Raw genomic sequence first — 18669 nt, 5'->3', positions numbered from 1 at the left:
CATGTCCCATTCACACACCCCCACCCCAGTGACAGGAGGTTGGTAAGCCCTCAAGCCTCCAGTTTTTGTGCCCTGCTCTTAATAAAGCTTTGAAAAGAAAAAAAGAAAAAAGAAATGAAGAGTTGAAGAGTACCTTGGTTAATGATTGGCCAATCACTACATCCAGGATATTTTTGATCAGAGTCAGGAAGTGCATGGGCTTGTAAAATATGTGATGAAAGAATAACTATTTTCAAAATCTGATAAAGAATTTAAAAATATACAAGCAATTAAAGCAGAATAAATCTCAACAAAATTTAAATGCCATACATAAAACAGAGATCAAGAAAAATTTGCGGGCTGGGAAGGTGGCTCAGTGGTAGAGTGCTTGCCTTGCATTCATGAGGCCTTGGGTTCAATTCCTCAGTACCACATAAGCAGAAAAAGCTGGAAGTGATGCTGTGGCTCAAGTGGTAGAGCACTAGCCTTGAGCCAAAGAGCTGAGGGAGAGCGCCCAGGCACAGAGTTCAGGCCCAAAACTGGCAAAAAAAAAAAAAAAAAAAAAAAAATTTGCAAATCACCAATAATAAAATGTGTTGCATCTACACACAGCATATGTAGTGACCAAAATGACAATATATGTCTTAACAGAAGGGAAGCAATTCAGAAGATACAGTAGAAAAAATATTTAAAACACTGATTTAAAAAGTGAAACAAAACTGAAGTGATACATAAATATTCTATTATCTATAAAATATTTGTAATTCATAACTAACATTCTTCTCACAAATATAATTGTGTTTCCTTTCACCATTGTTTACTAAATTAACACAAAGCTTGAACAGACTTTATTTTTCAGAAAATAGAAGAACTGAATTATCCATATTCTGAATGAAACACAAGGAGAAAGCAAGATCAAATTGCTCAAAAGTTTAGATGCTAAATTCCTTCACTAAATACTAGTAAATCAGACCTAGTAATTTGTAAATATGATAATACTTTATGACCTGATGATACCTGAGCAACCTACTGTTCACCTTTAGTCATTATGTTTTACCATACAATACAGACATCTCAGAGGGTTTAGAAAAAATATATTTGATACATTGGACAAATACAATACCACTGTAGTAATAATTACCTTGCAATATAAAGACAGAAAGGAAATTATAAAACTTGAGTGCTTATCTGCAAAATGTACAATAGTCCATATGATGAAAGAAAGACTGATCTTTCCTCAGAACTGGGAAGGTCAAGCATGTGTGGTGTACACAGCACTGTGTTATATACAGCTTCTCCTGGACACCAGGCAAGGAAGATATTATAAGGAGAAACAGGCTCTGTTCACAGACAACAAACTTGAATACAAAATATTAAAAGAAAACAAGCAAACAAAAGACCATGGAATACCCCTGAACAAAGCTAGCTTTTACAGATAAAGGAATTAATTGATCAAAGCTATAGATAGTGCTCAATATAAAAATTTCAGATTTTTTATTAAATATGTCCTAAGTTGAAAGAAATTTAACATCCTTTTAAAAATGACACTGAAGAAATATACTATCTCAGAATACATCTCATAGAAATATTTAAGTCCCCTAAAATGAAAGATAAAAGTCTTATCTAGGAAAAAGTAAATATTCAAATACATTGAGTATCTTTCTCTGTCCCACATTCTCAGCTTCCACTCTGTCTTTTTCTCTCTCTCTCTGACTTTCTGTCTCTCTCTCACATATATATTCAAATAGATTTGATTGAAACTTCCTGTTTTTAGAATATAAATTCTTGCCAAGTAGATCTATAAATATAATGCTATATAAATCAAAATGCCAGAAATTTACTAATGCTCCTTTCATGTTTTTTTTTTCATTTTACATTTTTAATTACTATATTGTCAATTCCATTAAACTTTTCTCTGTAATCTAATAATCTTTTAATCCTAGCAATTATATGTTTCCTCTTAGGTTGTTCAATTTCCATAGTATTACATTCCATAGTATTTTTTTGGCATCTGTAACATGGTCATTCTTTCTCCACCTTAATAAGTGAAGCTTGGTTGCAGTCTCTTTTAATGCTTTTTATCTAGGAATGTTATCAGCAAAGTCATTTGCTGGTTAACAGTTTTTCCTCATTTTGAGATGTTTTTGTTATTGTTATGATTTACTTTGTGTTTGTGCCAGTCCTAGGACTTGATTTCAGAGCTTTTTTGCTCAAGGCTAACATTCTACCACTTGAGCCACAGCTCTACTTTTGGCCTTTTTCAGGTGATTCATTGTAGATAAGAGTCTCATGGAATTTTTTACCAGACTGGCTTCAACCACAATCCTCATATCTTAGCCTTCTGAGTTGCTAGGATTATAGGCATGAACCATGGGTGCCTGGAACATCTAAGCATTTTGTTGGTTTTTAGAGACTTCAAATTTTATCTTATTTTGTGCTAGATAATTATACATTTTCTTCAAATTTTCTGAAACAAAGTAGTCATGGATTCAGAGTTTCTTTTTGAAATGTTGATGGTCATTGCTATATATCAGAGCAAATTCAGAAAGCAAATCAAGAAAATAAGCAAGTCCACTTGGAGAATTGTCGCTATAATTTAGAAGACAAATTGCGAGAGTTGTGTTTAGCACAATGCCTGCTAAAAGATAGCAGCTGCAAAATATTTTGTGTTATCACACTAACTCCTGATTAATGCATTGGCTTTATGATAACTTTTTTATTCACAGAATATTTTATATTGGAAAATAATTCCATGTTAAGGGAAGCTATTCAGAAGAAGAAGACAACAAAACCTGAAATTAAAATCCTTCATATTGACGACTATGGTAAAGTTTTGTACACATTATGTTACTCAAATCAACTTTCTCTGCATCTTATAGTTTTTCATATAAATGACTGTCCATCTTTAATATTTTGCTCTTTCTTTAAAAGAACTTCCTTTACAGTTGTCCTTTCCCAAAGATTTTATGGACCGAAACCAGTATGCTCTTCTATTAATAATGTAAGTATTTTGTTTATTTTTGGAATAAAGGTATTAAAAGATTTTTGTCATTTCCCTTAGCCTCACGTTATATTACTCTGAGTAAATAAAAAATAGAAGTCTTATGTATGGAATTCCTCAAAGAAGCTATTAATTGTATTAACTTCTTTTAGACTCAATCACTGACTTATGTGTAGGTATGTGTATGAATTTTTAAACTTTATCTCAGGAAGGATATGATGCTGTCTTAGGAATAGTGAGGCCAAATAGTGTGGTGTGGGGGGTTCCTGTGTAGCTATTTATTACTCCAGCCTTCTACTCCACATCAGTTGTTTATGCAACATTTGGGAATATTCATATCCATTGCTGAAAGCCGTGGTAATATTTCTATCACTGCTCTGTTTTTTATGGACTCATGATCACAAGAAAACATCTCCATTCTCCGAAAAATCTTTCTCTTGAGTTTTTCCATCTTAAAATTGATTTGCAAATTGTTCTCAGTTCATATTTTCTAAGAGTATGATCTTATAGCAATAGGCAGAGGTTCCTGCCACCTAATGGGTAACTAGCTTGATATTGATTTTTTTTTTCAATTTCTTGGAGTTCAATTTGATAAGCTTCATTTTTTTTTATTATTATTATTTTTTTAATTTAATTTTATTTTATTTGAGAACATACTGTACAGAGGGGTTACAATTACATGGACAGGATAATGCATACATTTCTTACCAAGCATTGCAGCCTCCTCCTTTGTTTACCCTTCACCTCCCTTCCCAGCCTCCCCCCTCCCTCCCACCCAATCATACCCTCCCACCCCCCCTCCCCACTGACATTGTAAAGCTGGTTTTGACATGACATTTTGTACTTCTCATTGTTGCAACAGGTCCACCTGAATCCTTAAACGACTTGTTTGTCCCCATCTCCTCCACATGTTATACTGACATCAAATATAGTGAAAGCGGGGGTTACACTGTGGGGGAGGGACATACAAAGCACTTAAAAAATGGCAAAACCTCCCATGCTCCTGGATTGATATTGATTTACCACTGTATTCCTCAGAGCTTTTCTTATTAAGATCCCAGGTACTATATTCATATCACAGTGCTTTAAATTGTCCAGAAACATATTTAGTGTCTTAGTAGGAACAAGAAAATTGAAATTATGATTACTGAGTGTAAAGGATAAATACGCCCTCTAAGAATCAGATTGCCTGGGTTCAGAGTCTAATTTGTCATTTGCTAGCTGAAAGTCCTGGGGTAAATAACCTTTTACAAAGCTCTGTCTCTCCAAATATAAAATGGCATTATAACACAGCCAGTGTTTTATGACTGTTTTATAGATTAAATGAAATATCATGCACAAAATCCATTTTGCATTGCCTAAAACATGATTTGTATAATTGTGATTGCAGCTTATTATTTTTGTATTGATTATACTGATTTTATTTAGATACTTTAATTGTGAAGCAATGTGTTGCTCTGGTTTAGTAAGCAAAGTAAAACAGAAATAATGTAACACAATTTTCTCTTACTCCATTCTTCCTCCCTTACTGTATAATCTTGTCTTGAAAGCCCAGGCTTTCTTATGTATAGATTCTCATTTTTGCCCTTCCTAGACAGAAGGCTCTAAAAGTTTCATTTGTTTTCTAAAGAAAGTTTTTTTTTTTTTTTTTTGCCAGTCCCAGGATTTTTCTTCAGAGCATCATGCTTGGTCAACTTGCTTACTTAGATTGTTTGTTGTGCTGGTGCTTTAACCCTTGAGCCATGCTACCAGTTACATGTTTTGCTGATTATTATGGAATAATATACATGGAATATTTGATTTTTTTCCCTTTCTTGTCTAGTGTTTGTGACCCTTCCTATCTCAGCCTCCTGAGTGGCTAGGATTTTGTATGTAAGCCGTGGACTCAATTGAATGTTTTTCTTGACTTTTTTTAAAATCCCTCTTTTGTCACTTCTTTTTCACCTGGTTTTCTTCTGTTCTTATTTAAGTTAAATTTATGATATATTGAGGAAAATATTTAAGGTTCTAAAATAGGATTTAAAATAAGAACTACTTGGAATCTAATCTTTTGTCCTAGTCAGGTTTTTCTTTAGAAAAAAGGAGGCTTTTTACTGAATGGTAAACTTTCCTAGGAATAAGAACTCTATTAGGTATATGTAAATCGGTAATCCAGAACTTCAAGCTTGAAGTATGGTTCACTGTGCTACTGGAGGTGAAGATTTCCACATTTGTGACAGCACCCTGGGAAAAACAGAATTATAGAGTCTGTGTCAATTGAGAACTTAATTGGGTTCAATTGGCATCAAAGTTATACTTGTGTAAAGTAGGTTTTAGTACATAAAAATCATTCAAGGACTTGAATAAGACACCAATTTAAATATTTGTCTCAATGAGAAGAGAATTTGGAAATGTTTTAGAACTGGGATGATCAAAAGTGTTGGATTTGGAGTTGGCTACTGCTGGGTTCATATACTCTCTATAAGATTTACTAGTATACCACTTAATTTTTCTAAGCTTCTCTTACCTTAGTGTATTTTAAATATATATAACATTAATAAATAATATATTAATATGAAATAAAAAATTTGTTACGTATTTCTGAAGCACATAAAGTATGATAGTTAGGCACATACTATTAACTTTGCTGAAATTTTGGTTGATGAAAAATAATGAAAGGGATTGTTAAATAATATCTAATTATTTACTACTACTTGACACTATTTAAATATTAATCACTTTACACACACTGCATGTTTTCTCAGAACTAGATACTTAAAATTGTAGCAATATGGCATACAAATACCAAACCAAAAATTGAGTCTTAATTTCTATCTATAAAATGATGTATTCTTTTTAAAAAAGAATTTAGTTATTGGGCTGGGAAGGTGGCTCAGTGGTAGAGCACTTGCCTTGCATACATGAGGCCCTGGGTTTGATTCCTCAGGACCACATAAGCATTAAATAAAAGCTGGAAGTGGTGCTGTGCTTCAAGTGGTAGAGCTCTAGTCTTGAGCTGAAGAACTGAGGGACAGCGCCCAGGCCCAGAGCTCAGGCCCCATGACCAGACCCACTCCCCCAAAAAAAAGAGTTTATAGTTATTATAAAGGTGATATACAGAAGAGTTTTAGTTATCTTTTAGTTACATAATTTAGGTAAAGAGTACATTTCTGTTTGGACAATGACATCATTCCCTTGATATCTCCCATTTTTTGGCTCCTGTCCCACCCACAAGTTGTACAGTTAATTTCCAACATAGTGTCTATTGAGTAGCATTGTTGCATTTGTTCATTTGTATGTCTACTTTATCCTCACCAAAAGACATAAATGAACAAATAAGAGAGAAGAAAGGAAACAAAAATGAAGAAAGAAACTAATTTCCATTTCTTGGAGTTCATTGTGACCAGAGGCAGATAGCCTTTGCATCTTTGTGTTCCTTCCATAAGACTATCCTCCTTTGGTCTCACTGTGTCTGAATGTCTAAAGTCCTGTATAATTCATCATGTCCCAGTGTATTTTAGAGGTAGCTTACATCTGCATGTAGAACACATGTGCCATTTGTCTCTCTGAGCTTGGCTTACATCACTTAACATAATTTGTTCTAGGTCCATCCATTTCTCTGCAAATGACATAATATTATTGTTTCTAATGGCTGTGTAAAATTCCATTGTATATAGGTACCACATCTTTTGGATTAACTCACCTATTTTAGGGCATGTGGGCCGTTTCCATATGAACATAGATGTGAAAGTTTCATTATGGTATCCTGACTTGTGATATTCTGGTAGATGCTTTGGTGTGGTATGGCTAGGAGGTAGGGAAGATATATATATATACATACACACACATATACACATATATACATATATGTATATATATCCGTATATATGTATATATACATATATATGTATGTATACATATTATATACACATGGTTTTTTGAGGCACCTCCAAACAGTTGTCCAGAGTGATTGTACTAGTGTACATTCCCACCAACAGAACATTCAAGGAATGCTCACATTCCTGCGATATTTGTTGTTCAAATTCACAATGTTGGCTAGTCTTACTGGGGTGAGATAAACTCTGGGTTGTTTTGATTTGCCTTTCCTTTATGTACATGGATGATGAGCATTTCCTTATGTGTTTCTTTGCTATTCTTGCCTCTTCTGAGAAGTTTCTCCTTAGTTCCTTTGCCTAAAGCTTATTAGCTTTGGGAGGCGTTAGTTTCTTGAACTCCTTATATATTTTTAATCATAGCCCTTTTTCTGATATATTGCTGGCAAAGCTCTTCTCCCAGTCTACTGGCTATCTTTCTAGTTCAGTAACTATGCCTTTTACTGTGCAGAAACTTTTTATGTTAATGTAATTCCACTTGTCGAGTTTCTATCCTATCTGCTGTGCCCCTGTGACTCTTCAAAAACTTGCTTCCTGTAAGTCCTAGAGTTTCTCCTATTATTTCTGTCAGTAATTTCAACGTTTCAGGTCTGATTTTGAGGTCTTTGAACCACTTTGAGTCGGTATGTGCATGATGACAAACAGGGAACCACTTTTAGTTTTCTTCATATGGATGCCCTGTTTTCCCAATACCAATTAATTGAAGAGGCTATCTTTTTCCATTGTATATTTTGGGTTCCTTCTCAAATATCAGATAACTATAAGTATATGGTTTTATTTCCAGGTCTTCTAGTCTGGTCCATAGATCCTCAGGTCTCTTTTTGCTCTTTTTATAATACAATAATCTATTCTTATATATAGCATAATCAAGCCAGGCACTGGTGGCTCACCCCTGTAATCCTAGCTACTCAGGAAGCTGAGATCTGAGGATCACGATTCAAAGCCAGCCCGGGCAGGAAAGTCCATGAGACTCTTACCTCCAATAAAGCACTAGAAAACCGGAAGTGGAACTGTGGCTCAAGTGGTAGAGCACTAGCCTTTAACTGAAGAGCCAGGGGACAGTGATCAAAGCCCAGCGTTTAAGCCCCACGACCGACCAAAAAAGAAAAAAAGAAAAGAGAAAGTCTGAGCAGAAGGGCCCAGAACGTTTTCTCTGTGATAAAAAAGCTAAAAAGTGCTTCCACCAGGGATAAATCTTGCATTAGGTCACCAGCATCTGCTGAGTCTCTATGCAATCTCTATGCTTTTTCCTGATCTATACCAACATTTATTACCAAACACTTAAGTTTTCTTCTTTTTGTTTGTTTAATGTAGTAGCAACTCATTAAGGCCTAATAGTCTAGGTTCACAATTATTCATTTCAATATTTATAACCTCAAATTATCCTTTATTTTATTTTGACAGTGGGGAAGGGGGTCTTGAACTTAGAGCCTGCACACTGTCCCTGAGCTCTTATAGTTCAAGGCTAGTGCTCTACCACTTTGAGCCATGGCATCACCTCTGATTTTCTGGTAGTTAATTAGAGAGAAAAGTGTCAGGCACTTTACTCCCTAGGCTGGCTTTGAATTCCAATCATCAGGTCTCAGCCTCTTGAATAGCTAGGATTACAGGTGGGAGTCACGACAACCAGCAAAATTACTTTCTTTAATATTATTCTGACTTCTACTCATGTATATGATGTTTAGTATAACAAATGTTTATCGTTTCTTTTATGGGTGGCAGCTGTGTTAAATGGCTATGGAGAGATTATAGAAATTGTAGCCTTTATATTTGTTCATTCAGCTGTCTTTATGATGCCAGAATATACAGAAAACCTTCCAGAAATTAACTTGTAATTCTTTCAGGGTTCAAGTCTAAGCGCAATGTAAGAAATACCCTATAACTGCAGATGTCTGTTTGATAAATAAATATATATGAATCTAAAAATGCTTAGAACACAGTATAAGCAATTCAGGGGAATTTTTGGTATGGTTTTTTTTCCCTTCATCTTCATAAAGAGAAACATTATAATACATAGAAGTTTAGCTCAGTGCCAAGGGATCATCAATTCATCCTCTTGTCTCCTTTTCCATACCATCCCTGCAATAGTGGCTTCAGGTTTAACCCAGTGAGGCAGTAATAATCAAGTTGTAGCAATTTACAGGATACAACCATACTCTATCATCATTTTATTCATCTTCCTTGAATTCCACTGGACACTTGGTCGACTACTTTTTTAAATTTTATTTTATTGTAAAGATGCTATACAGATGGGTTACAGTTGCATGAGTAAGGTAATGAGTACATTTCTTGTCCAGCATTGTTACTCCCTCCTTTGTTTTTCACCTACTATCCCTTCCCTCCCATCTCCCCCACTCCCCCCCACTCCCGCAGGTTGAAAGGTTAATATCCAACATATTTGTGAGTCTCATTGTTGGAATGGGTCATCCTGTGTCTTGCTTCAGCATACTGTTATTCTCCTTCCCTTCCCCAAATTAGATAAATGAATATACAAGGTACAGGGTACCAAAATCAAATACAGTGATAATGGGTGACATACCATATCATCTTTTGTCCATATCATCATGGAGATTTCTTCTACTCTCTTCCTCAGTCCTTTTGGAATCCCAAGTGCATCCCTTCTCCTCTATAGCTGCAACCTTCTGACCAGGGACTTGGGTAGATAGGTAGATAGATAGAGAGATAGATAGATAGATAGATAGATAGATAGATAGATAGATAGATAGATAGATAGATAGATAGATAGATAGATAGATAGACAGACAGACAGACAGACAGATATAGATATATCCTAGTAGGATTTGGACCACAATTTCTGAAGGAAGATCCACAGTGTAAAACTGAATATAAAGATAAGTAATTTGTAGACTAGTTTGAGGAGTTTTCAAACATCTTAAGAAAATGCCTTTATTTTATGCATTTAAACAGCCTTGTTTTTTCATTTAATATATTCAACAGTGTCTTTTTGTTTGTGCGTTCGTATTTTTGAGTCCTTTAATAAGTTTCTTGAAAATATGTATTGATAAGAATACATCAAGCAAACATGGCTACCAGGAAGCATTATTCATTTGTATCTAGATAGTGTCATCATTTAATCAATGTGTAGTGTATCAAATAGTAATAATTGGGTGATCTTGATAGAAATGAACTACTTGGAGCTGTGTTCTGTGTAATTATTTTGTTAAATAATATAATTGATTTATTTGTTAAATAATATAATCTATTCATTTGTAATAAATGAATTTTCTAGTTACTTACAAAAACAAGTCAATATAATCAGTGATTTTTCACACTAGTTTTTAATTTACTTAAACCATAATACTGTGAGTACAATCATGCTCATAGGACATCAGGCTTTAGGGTATCTTATATGTTCAGTTTTGTTTTGCCTTGATCTTTGTTTCAAAGTTGTTTCCTGCTAGTTCACTCTCTTGTTTGTGAAAAATCAAATATCCTTTTGCATTTTGTTCCACTCTACCACCCTGCTTTCTACCAATACTTTCTTCATCCTCTTTCCTTGTTGATTATCTACTCTACCACTAAGGTGAACTGTATGAAATTCACATCTGAAAAGGTAGTTCTCACATGAATCAGAGTAGCCCAAAAGTGTAATTTGGTGCTGAGATATAAAAAACTACTTAAGGCTTGGAAATTCCACTTACTTGATCTTTCCCTTTCATTCTCTTCTCTCTCTCTCTCTCTCTCTCTCTCTCTCTCTCTCTCTCTCTCTCTCTTTCTGTCTCTCTCTCTGTCTCTCTCTCTGTCTCTCTCTCCCTCTCTCCCACTGTGTATGTGTGTGTATACGTGCGTGCATGTGTGTGTGTGTGTGTGTGTGTGTGTGTGTGTGTGTGTGTGTGTGTGTGTGTGTACAATCTACCACTGGCCAACTTAAAAGTTCTAAATACTTTCAGACCTAATTTCAGGTAATTCTGTTCATATTTCTATCATAAACCTGTAACAATACAAGATGATAATAGGTGTTTTTCTGTCTTTCTTAAATTGATGATACCTTGATAAGAAGTCTGTATTGTTTTGCTATAACACATTAGCTGGAGCAATACTATTTTTGAATAAATATTGATGGAATTCATGCATGAGTGAATGAAGGAAAGAATGAATCAATACATAAATTAGAAAATAGATCTATCCCTCACTCTTGGATTTTTCATCAAGAATGAAATGAATTTGGAAATAGGAGAAAAAATGATTTGAGAGTTTCAAATGTGTATACATTTAGACTATAGATGAGTCAATTTCTTTATAGTATAATCTCACATACAGTAAAAGTCGAAATGAGATTCTTCTTTCTCTTCAGACTATCTGGATAATTCTGAAAAAAATGACTAGCTTTTTTTTATTGTCAAGGTGATATACAGAGGGGTTCTTTAAGTAAGTAATGAGTACATTTCTTGTCACTCTTGTTATCCTTTCCCTTAATTTTCTCCTACTTTCCCTCCCCCCCAATCCCACCTCAAGTTGTACAGATTATTTCCAACATATTTTCTTGCCTATATCACTGTTGCATTGGTTCCCCCCCTGTCCTATGTCTCACCATTCTATTGTTACCCTTCTCTTCCCTAATTCAAATAAACATATATACAATACAAGGGTACCAAAATCAAATGCAGTGGCAACAGTGGATGTACCATTGGAGAAGAACATACAAAAGAAACAAAAATGTACATAGTACATTAAAAACAACAACAACAAAGAAAAACCTCTCGTGTCCATGTCTTGGAGTTCATTTTGTTTAGCATCATCTTATACGGTCATATGTACATACTTATTGAGCTATTCTGCTCATCTTCTAAGATTAACCTAGATGTATACTAATGATTGCAAATAAGGGGAACCATGGGACCTATGCTTCTTTGTGTCTGGCTTACTTCACTTAATATGATTTTTTCCAGGTCTTTTCATTTGAGAGTGTAAACTTGTTCAAACACTCTAGGAAGCAGTATGGAGGTTCCTCAAAACACTACACATAGAGCTCCCCTATGACCCAGAAAACCCATGTCTGGGCATTTACTCAAATGACACAAATAAGGCCATACTAAAGCTACCAGCACAACTATGTTTATTGCAACATTATTCACCATAGCTAAGATATGGAACCAAGCCAGATGCACCTCAGTAGATTAATAGATCAAGAAAATGTAATTATCTATCTATCTATCTATCTATCTATCTATCTATCTATCCACAGTAGAATTCTCTGCTTTCATCAGAAAGAATGACATTACCTTTATCAATTTTTGTAGTTTCTTTTTACAATTATTATTCTTTTTACAATTTATTATTATTAACTCCCCTTAAAATACTAAGAATTAGTAAATTATCTACTATTCTTTATGGGTCATCTTGCCAAAGATGTATCTTTGATTCTTACAGAAATCATGCTAGGTTAATAAATCTTTTCCCATTTTAACACATGGGTAGTATGAATAGAATGTATCATGTGTATTATCCATGAGCTAATGAGCAGGAGAGGAATTATGGATAAAAATAGTATTTTATTATTGGATGAAAGCCTTTCTTTTTTTAAAATCTAGTACTACTTGCTTACATAAGTCAGTGTACTATGGCTATTGACACATCACTAAACAATGGCTAAAATCAGAAGTGTTCTGTATAATTGCAGTCTATAATCTCTTGGTTTTTTTCTACAACAGAGTTGATGACATATCTAGAATGTAGCATTTATATAATTACTGGTTTGTAATAAATATATGCCCTTTCTTCAGTCAGATATTGCTGCTTTTTATTTAGTGAGACCCATAGTTTACATTTTAAATTTCTAATTTTTCTTTATCTCCCTCTATTTAAATGGAATAGAAAATTTAAATTGAAAATTGAATTCATATTTGCTACATAGGAAATTATCAAGAGGACAAAAATGACATTTAATCTAGAGAGTATAGGGGGAGATGATCAGTTCATTTTGTTTTTGAGCATATTTCTTCTTTCACAGTCTATTTTTCTTATTGTGTAAATATTTAGAAAATACACCAACCAAGATGATGTATTTAAAAATATCACAGAAGAGAAAAATCATAATTTAAATAAGTATGTATATGAAGCAAAAGTTATAACATTTTGGTGACTCTTAAAGATACACAATATTTCAGAACTTTTACTTTTATCAATAAGTTTATCTTATACATCCAGTTTCATAAGAATGGCATGAATGCCATTGTATTATTCAATATGAATCTTATGGTTTTATTGCTATTATCTATTCAAATCATCCACTATGATAGCTAGATAATAAATTATATTGTAAGATACATATCAGGAATGGTTTTTGTGAAACATACTTCCTAACACAACAAGTGTTTGGTTTGAATGGTTATGATATTGACCATAATATTGAGTCATAAATATGATAATAACCTGCATTTAAATTTATGTGTATGTATGCATACATATTCAAATGTGTTATGGGTATGTATGTGTGTATGTATGTGTGTATGTATGTATTGCTGGCCCTGAACTAAGGGCCTGGACACTATCCCTGAGTTTTATCTTCAAGGCTAGTGCTCTAATACTTGAACCAAAACACCATTTCTGGCTTTTTAGTAGTTAATTGGAAATAAATTCTCATGGACTTTCCTTGTTGGGCTAGCTTTGGACAAGGATTCTCACATCTCAGCTTATTTGAGTAGCTAAGATTACAGGCATAAACCACTGGCATCCAGCTCAATATTTCATATTTTAATGAGTTATATATTTCTCAAAATATAGTAAAAGAGAATATGAAGCCAGGCACCAGCGGTTCACATCTGTAATCCTACATACACAGGAGGCTAAGATCTGAGGAACCCAGTTTAAAGCTAGCCTAGGCAACAAAATCTGTAAGACTCTTATTAACAATTAACCATCATAAAACTGGAAATGCATCTGTAGCCCAAGTGGTAGAGTACTAGCCTTGAGCCAAAAAATGCTCAGGGACAATGACTAGGCCCTGAGTTCAAGCCCCAGAACCAGCAAAGAGAGAGAAAGAGAGAGGTGGGGGGAGGGAGAGGGAGAGGGAGAGGGAGAGAGGGAGAGAGGTGAAAAGTTTAACTGAAATACTAGGTGTAGTATTTTCTCCCCTCGTAATATCGTATTATCCTACAATTAAGGAGTGCATCATTTACATGATGTATTCTGATGTATTCCAGGATTCTTTTCTATCTTCTTTTTACTATTTCAAAGCTTTCATTTATGAATTGTAGATGATTATTTGGCATATAGACAAAATAGGAGTTAAGACTATGGCAATGATAATAAGAATACTCTCTTGATGTGTTTTTTTCTCCTGTGAAGTTAGGATGTGAAGATTTTGCAAAAATTTGCAAGTCTTCTAGGAGAAATGTGACTGAACATGAAAATCAAAACTATTAAACTTCAAAAACCGCAACACAAATAACAATTTTTATTAATGTACTAATGAAGTATTAATAAATGAACATTTTGATCTACCTTAGATAATAATTTTTGCACTAAATGTGGGCATTTGTGCTTTTTTCTTGAGGGTATTTTCTTCTATGTTGTGACTTCTTTCAGAGTTGTAAAACTTGCATAGTTCCAGCTTTCTTAATGACTCTGTAGTTAGATTTCAAATTTGTGTGGCCTATACAATCGAAGTTCTCTTATTCCAGCTTTATTATTCAATCTTTTCTTTCAGTAATAGATACCTCAGATAAACATCATATAGAGAGGTATTTCCACATGCAAGTTTATAGATTTCAAGTCATGATAAATGGCCCTGTTACTGGTCCTGTGACCTGGGAGAAGGAAGAAGAAGGAAGGAAGGAAGGAAGGAAGGAAGGAAGAAAGGAAGGAAGAGAGAGAGAGAGAAAGGAAGGGAAGGAAAAGGAAGGAAGGAGGGAGGGAGGAAATTAAGGAAGTGAGGAAGAAAGAAAAAACAAATGGGAACAGGGGCTAAAGCCCCATTGTCCCCCTGAAGGGCTCACTTCCAATTGACTGAAGACCTCACAGTTGGCCCCATCTCTTTGTGCTTTTTGGAATTTAAACTCAGAGTCTCCTACTATTTAGTAAGCACTGTCTGTTTTTCTTGAATCATAGCTCAGTTACATTTTTTTTCACTTTAATGATTTTTCAGATGGAGTCTTCTGTTTTGTCTGTCTGATGTTAGACTTTCAACCTACTGCCTATGCCTCATGCATAGTTGGAATTACAGAGGTACTCTACCTTGTGTATTTGTTAAGACAGAGAGTCTCACTAACAGTTTTTGAGGCTGGTCTGAAACTATTACCCTCTCAATCTCTTCCTCTAGAGATTACAGGCATGACTTCTACCATTCTTAGCATAGGCCCCCATCTCTTAAATTCAACCACCTCTTACCAGCATCGCAGGCTTGGGACCAATCTATAAACACATGGACTTTGAAGAACATTTCAGATCCAAACTGTAACACCACTGAAGAATTTAACAGAAAAAAAAGAGCACAGTGATTTTGGAAGCCCTAATTTACCCTAAGGAAAATATGTTAATATTCAGGTTTGTTTCTTAAAGTCTTAGTATACTATCAAGATCATGCCCTGATAATGTCCAAACTTTAATGTCATAGGAAGAGCTAGATTGTCATGAACCATCATTATCCTCCTCTCTACTGGTGTCTTCTACCTCTTTATCCATCACAAAAGAAGTATTCTTATTTAACATGGGGGCTGAAAATTATCCATCTATACAACATACAGTTTAAATATCCAGTGCTGACTTTCACTTTTGTCTCATGGTTCCATGTTTGCAAAAGGCAGAAGTGGCATTCCTCATTTTACAAGGGAAAACACTGAGCAGAAGTGGCAGGCAATTTACTACACAATGTACCAGAAATCTAGTAAGGAACAAAAACTAATCCAAGGAAGGCACATTTTCTGACTTCTGTTACATTTTATGGAGAGCATTCTAAGGTTAAAAGCACTCAAATGATAACGTGAGAGAGTGGTGAATGCCTCTGTAATTCCAGCACTCAGAATCCTAAATCAGAGTGATCATGAGTATGAGACCACTGTGAACTACACAGTGAGTTCAATCCCAGTTTAGGTTATAAGAATAAACCCGATCTCATTCCCACCCTCTCCCACACAAAAGATATGACATAAATTCAGAAAACAGATTAGAAAGAGAAATCAATAAGTAGGAAAGGGATGTTCACCCCTGATTCTATTACTTCTATTCAGTTCAACTATTATGATTTCTCTCTGCTTTGGGGATATAATTGCTTATACACCAATGAGCCTAAGTAAATACTGTGAGTTCAACTTCCACAATTATAATACCATAAAATGAGACTTACTTATGTGAGAAAGTTTTTCTGAACTTATATGTGTCTCAGTTCATTAAATGGTGACATTTAATGGAACATTAATTGTTCTACTACCAGTTATCTCTCCCCAGTTACCACTAGTTGTTGTTGTTATTATTATACAATAAAGGAATAAAAATTTACAACACAGTAAGCTAAAATGAAAATTTCTCAGTTAATAAAGCTATGGTTTTGTTGATAAATTGGTTTCTAGATAAAAGAAAAAAAAGAATTAGAAAAAATACTGCATGATCCCCAGTAAAGACCATCATGGTGTCCAACTTAGGTAACAACACAAGTTGAAGGTTTACATGTAATTACCATCCATTCTGTGTGTGTGTGTGTGTGTGTGTGTGTGTGTGTGTGTGTGTGTGTTGCTGTCCTGGGGCTTGAACTTATGGCTTGGACACTATCACTGAGCTTTTGTGCTCAAGGCCAGTGCTCTACCATTTGAGCCATTTGTATAGCATCCATTCTTTTTTTAATTTATTTTTTATTGTGAAAATACTGTACAGAGGGGTTACAATTACATGGGCAAGATAATGAGAACATTTCTTATCAAGCATTTTAGCCTCCTCCTTTGTTTCCCCTTCCCATCCCTTCCCAGCCTCCTCCCTCCTCCCTCACCCACACCGAAGTTGTAAAGTTCGTTTTCGACATAACGACTTGTACTTCTCATTGTTGCAACGGGTCCACCTGTATCCTTATTTAAACGACTTGTTTTTCCCCCTTCCCCTCCACAAATTATACCAACATCAAATACAGTGAAAGCAGGGGTTATACTGTGGGGGAGGGACATACAAAGCAACAAAGAAATAATTTTATAAATGCGTTAGAAACAAATGCATGAAAGAACAAAAACATTTAAATACATATCTTAGGGTTCATTTTCCTAACATCACCTTATCTGACCTTTTCTGCTTGACTCATACATATACTAGATATTGCAAATAAGGGAAACCATGGGACCTATGTTTCTTTGGGCCTGGCTTACTTCACTTAATATAATTTTTTCCAAGTCTTTCCATTTCCTAACAAATGGGGCAATGTCATTCTTTCTGATGGAGGCATAGAATTCCATTTTGTATATATACCACATTTTAGCATCCATTCTTATATTGTAAATCCACTGGAATCCCTGACACATCCCATGTGGTACACGTCTCATTGTTGTCCTTCACTGTTCCCATGCTGAACTGTACCTCCTCAAAAAAACCCCAAAAAAACAGAAAGCTAAGACTGTTGTGAAAATTGTCTCTTACTTAATTTTTTAGAGTTCATGTATTTTGTTCTATTTTTATGTAAAATGCTCCCATATTATTTAAATAGAATATTTTGATTCATTGTATTTGAGAAAGACCCACTGCATAAGCAGTGGACATTAGTGATACACACATGAAGAAGGTGGTAGAATCTCCTAGCCTTGTTATGTTAATAAATTGTGTCAAGAAATCACTGAACTGTGAATGATTTAGCTGTGACCCTCTCTAAATACAAAGTCATTGAATAAACTCTAGTCAGGTTCCATGATGCTATGACTATTCACAGCAAATCAAAGAAAGTATCTTCCAGCTCCCTTCCTTTTCCACCTCCTCACCCATTCTGTTAGAAATTTTCTCAAATGGAAATTGGCCAAAGGATAATAATTAATGTAGTAAAACTTTGACAGCAAAGATTATTAGGAGATTGGAGCTTCTTCTCATTTTAGGGCACACTTTCTGTCTTGGTAGTATCCCTGAGGCCTTTTTCTATTGCTTCTATTCTGATATTTTAATGTGCTGTCTAAGATGTTTATCCTGAGGTTAATTTTGTGTGGATAATACTAACAGTCCATTTTTGAGTTTTAGAACTGGCTCATTAATATCCATGCTGTTTAGTGGTACAACCTGTGTACTGATAAGCTTTTATTTTTGGCTTCTGATTACAATATAAATATAACTTGATATAAAAAACTGGATTCTGTGTTTCTTTTCATTGCTCTCATGATAGTTGTTATGCAAGCTTGCATCTGGGCAAGGAGATGATTCTGGCTTTTATTCAGAAAAAGAGCAAATTAGGATCAAATTCCCTTCAAGCAAAGAAATAATGCCTTTGCTAGGCAATATTTTATTATGAGAAAGAATAGCACATTAAAAATAGGATGAAACAGGGAAAAGGGGGAGTAGGCAGGAACAGGTAGAGAAAAGATGCAGTGTTATTAATGCACAAAACTAAATTTGGAGTTCAGGGAGGAAAAATAATAAAACACTACATAAAATAGACCATTTTAAAAATATCATAAAAAATCTTGCCCATGTAATTGTAACCCTTCTGTACAGTATTTTCACAATAAAAAAAATTAAAAAACCATAAAACGCACAGCTTATTGATCAAGAAAAATCAGCAAACAAAAATTTCTGGTGCAGCCTATGTCAGGATCAACAATATTAAATGTCTTAAAATATACAGAATTGTTCCATAGTAAGAATGGCAAAAACTCTTTATTTTACTTTATTATATTTTTA

At 34.5% G+C, this 18669-nt stretch overlaps 1 protein-coding gene across 1 annotated transcript in view; it reads left to right on the top strand.

The window, feature by feature from the left end:
• Positions 1-18669, top strand: part of Dpp10 (dipeptidyl peptidase like 10) — a 666755-nt gene that overhangs the window by 611071 nt on the left and 37015 nt on the right. Inside the window, exons 18-19 of the mRNA XM_042685166.1 lie at positions 2706-2804; positions 2911-2980. Coding sequence (XP_042541100.1) covers positions 2706-2804; positions 2911-2980 — 169 coding nt within the window. The remainder of the gene's footprint in view (positions 1-2705; positions 2805-2910; positions 2981-18669) is intronic.

This window comes from Dipodomys spectabilis, unplaced genomic scaffold (genome assembly GCF_019054845.1).
Source record: "Dipodomys spectabilis isolate Male_0828 unplaced genomic scaffold, ASM1905484v1 ptg000094l, whole genome shotgun sequence".
Classification (NCBI taxonomy): domain Eukaryota; kingdom Metazoa; phylum Chordata; class Mammalia; order Rodentia; family Heteromyidae; genus Dipodomys; species Dipodomys spectabilis.
This window is presented reverse-complemented; position numbering and strand designations above follow the sequence as displayed.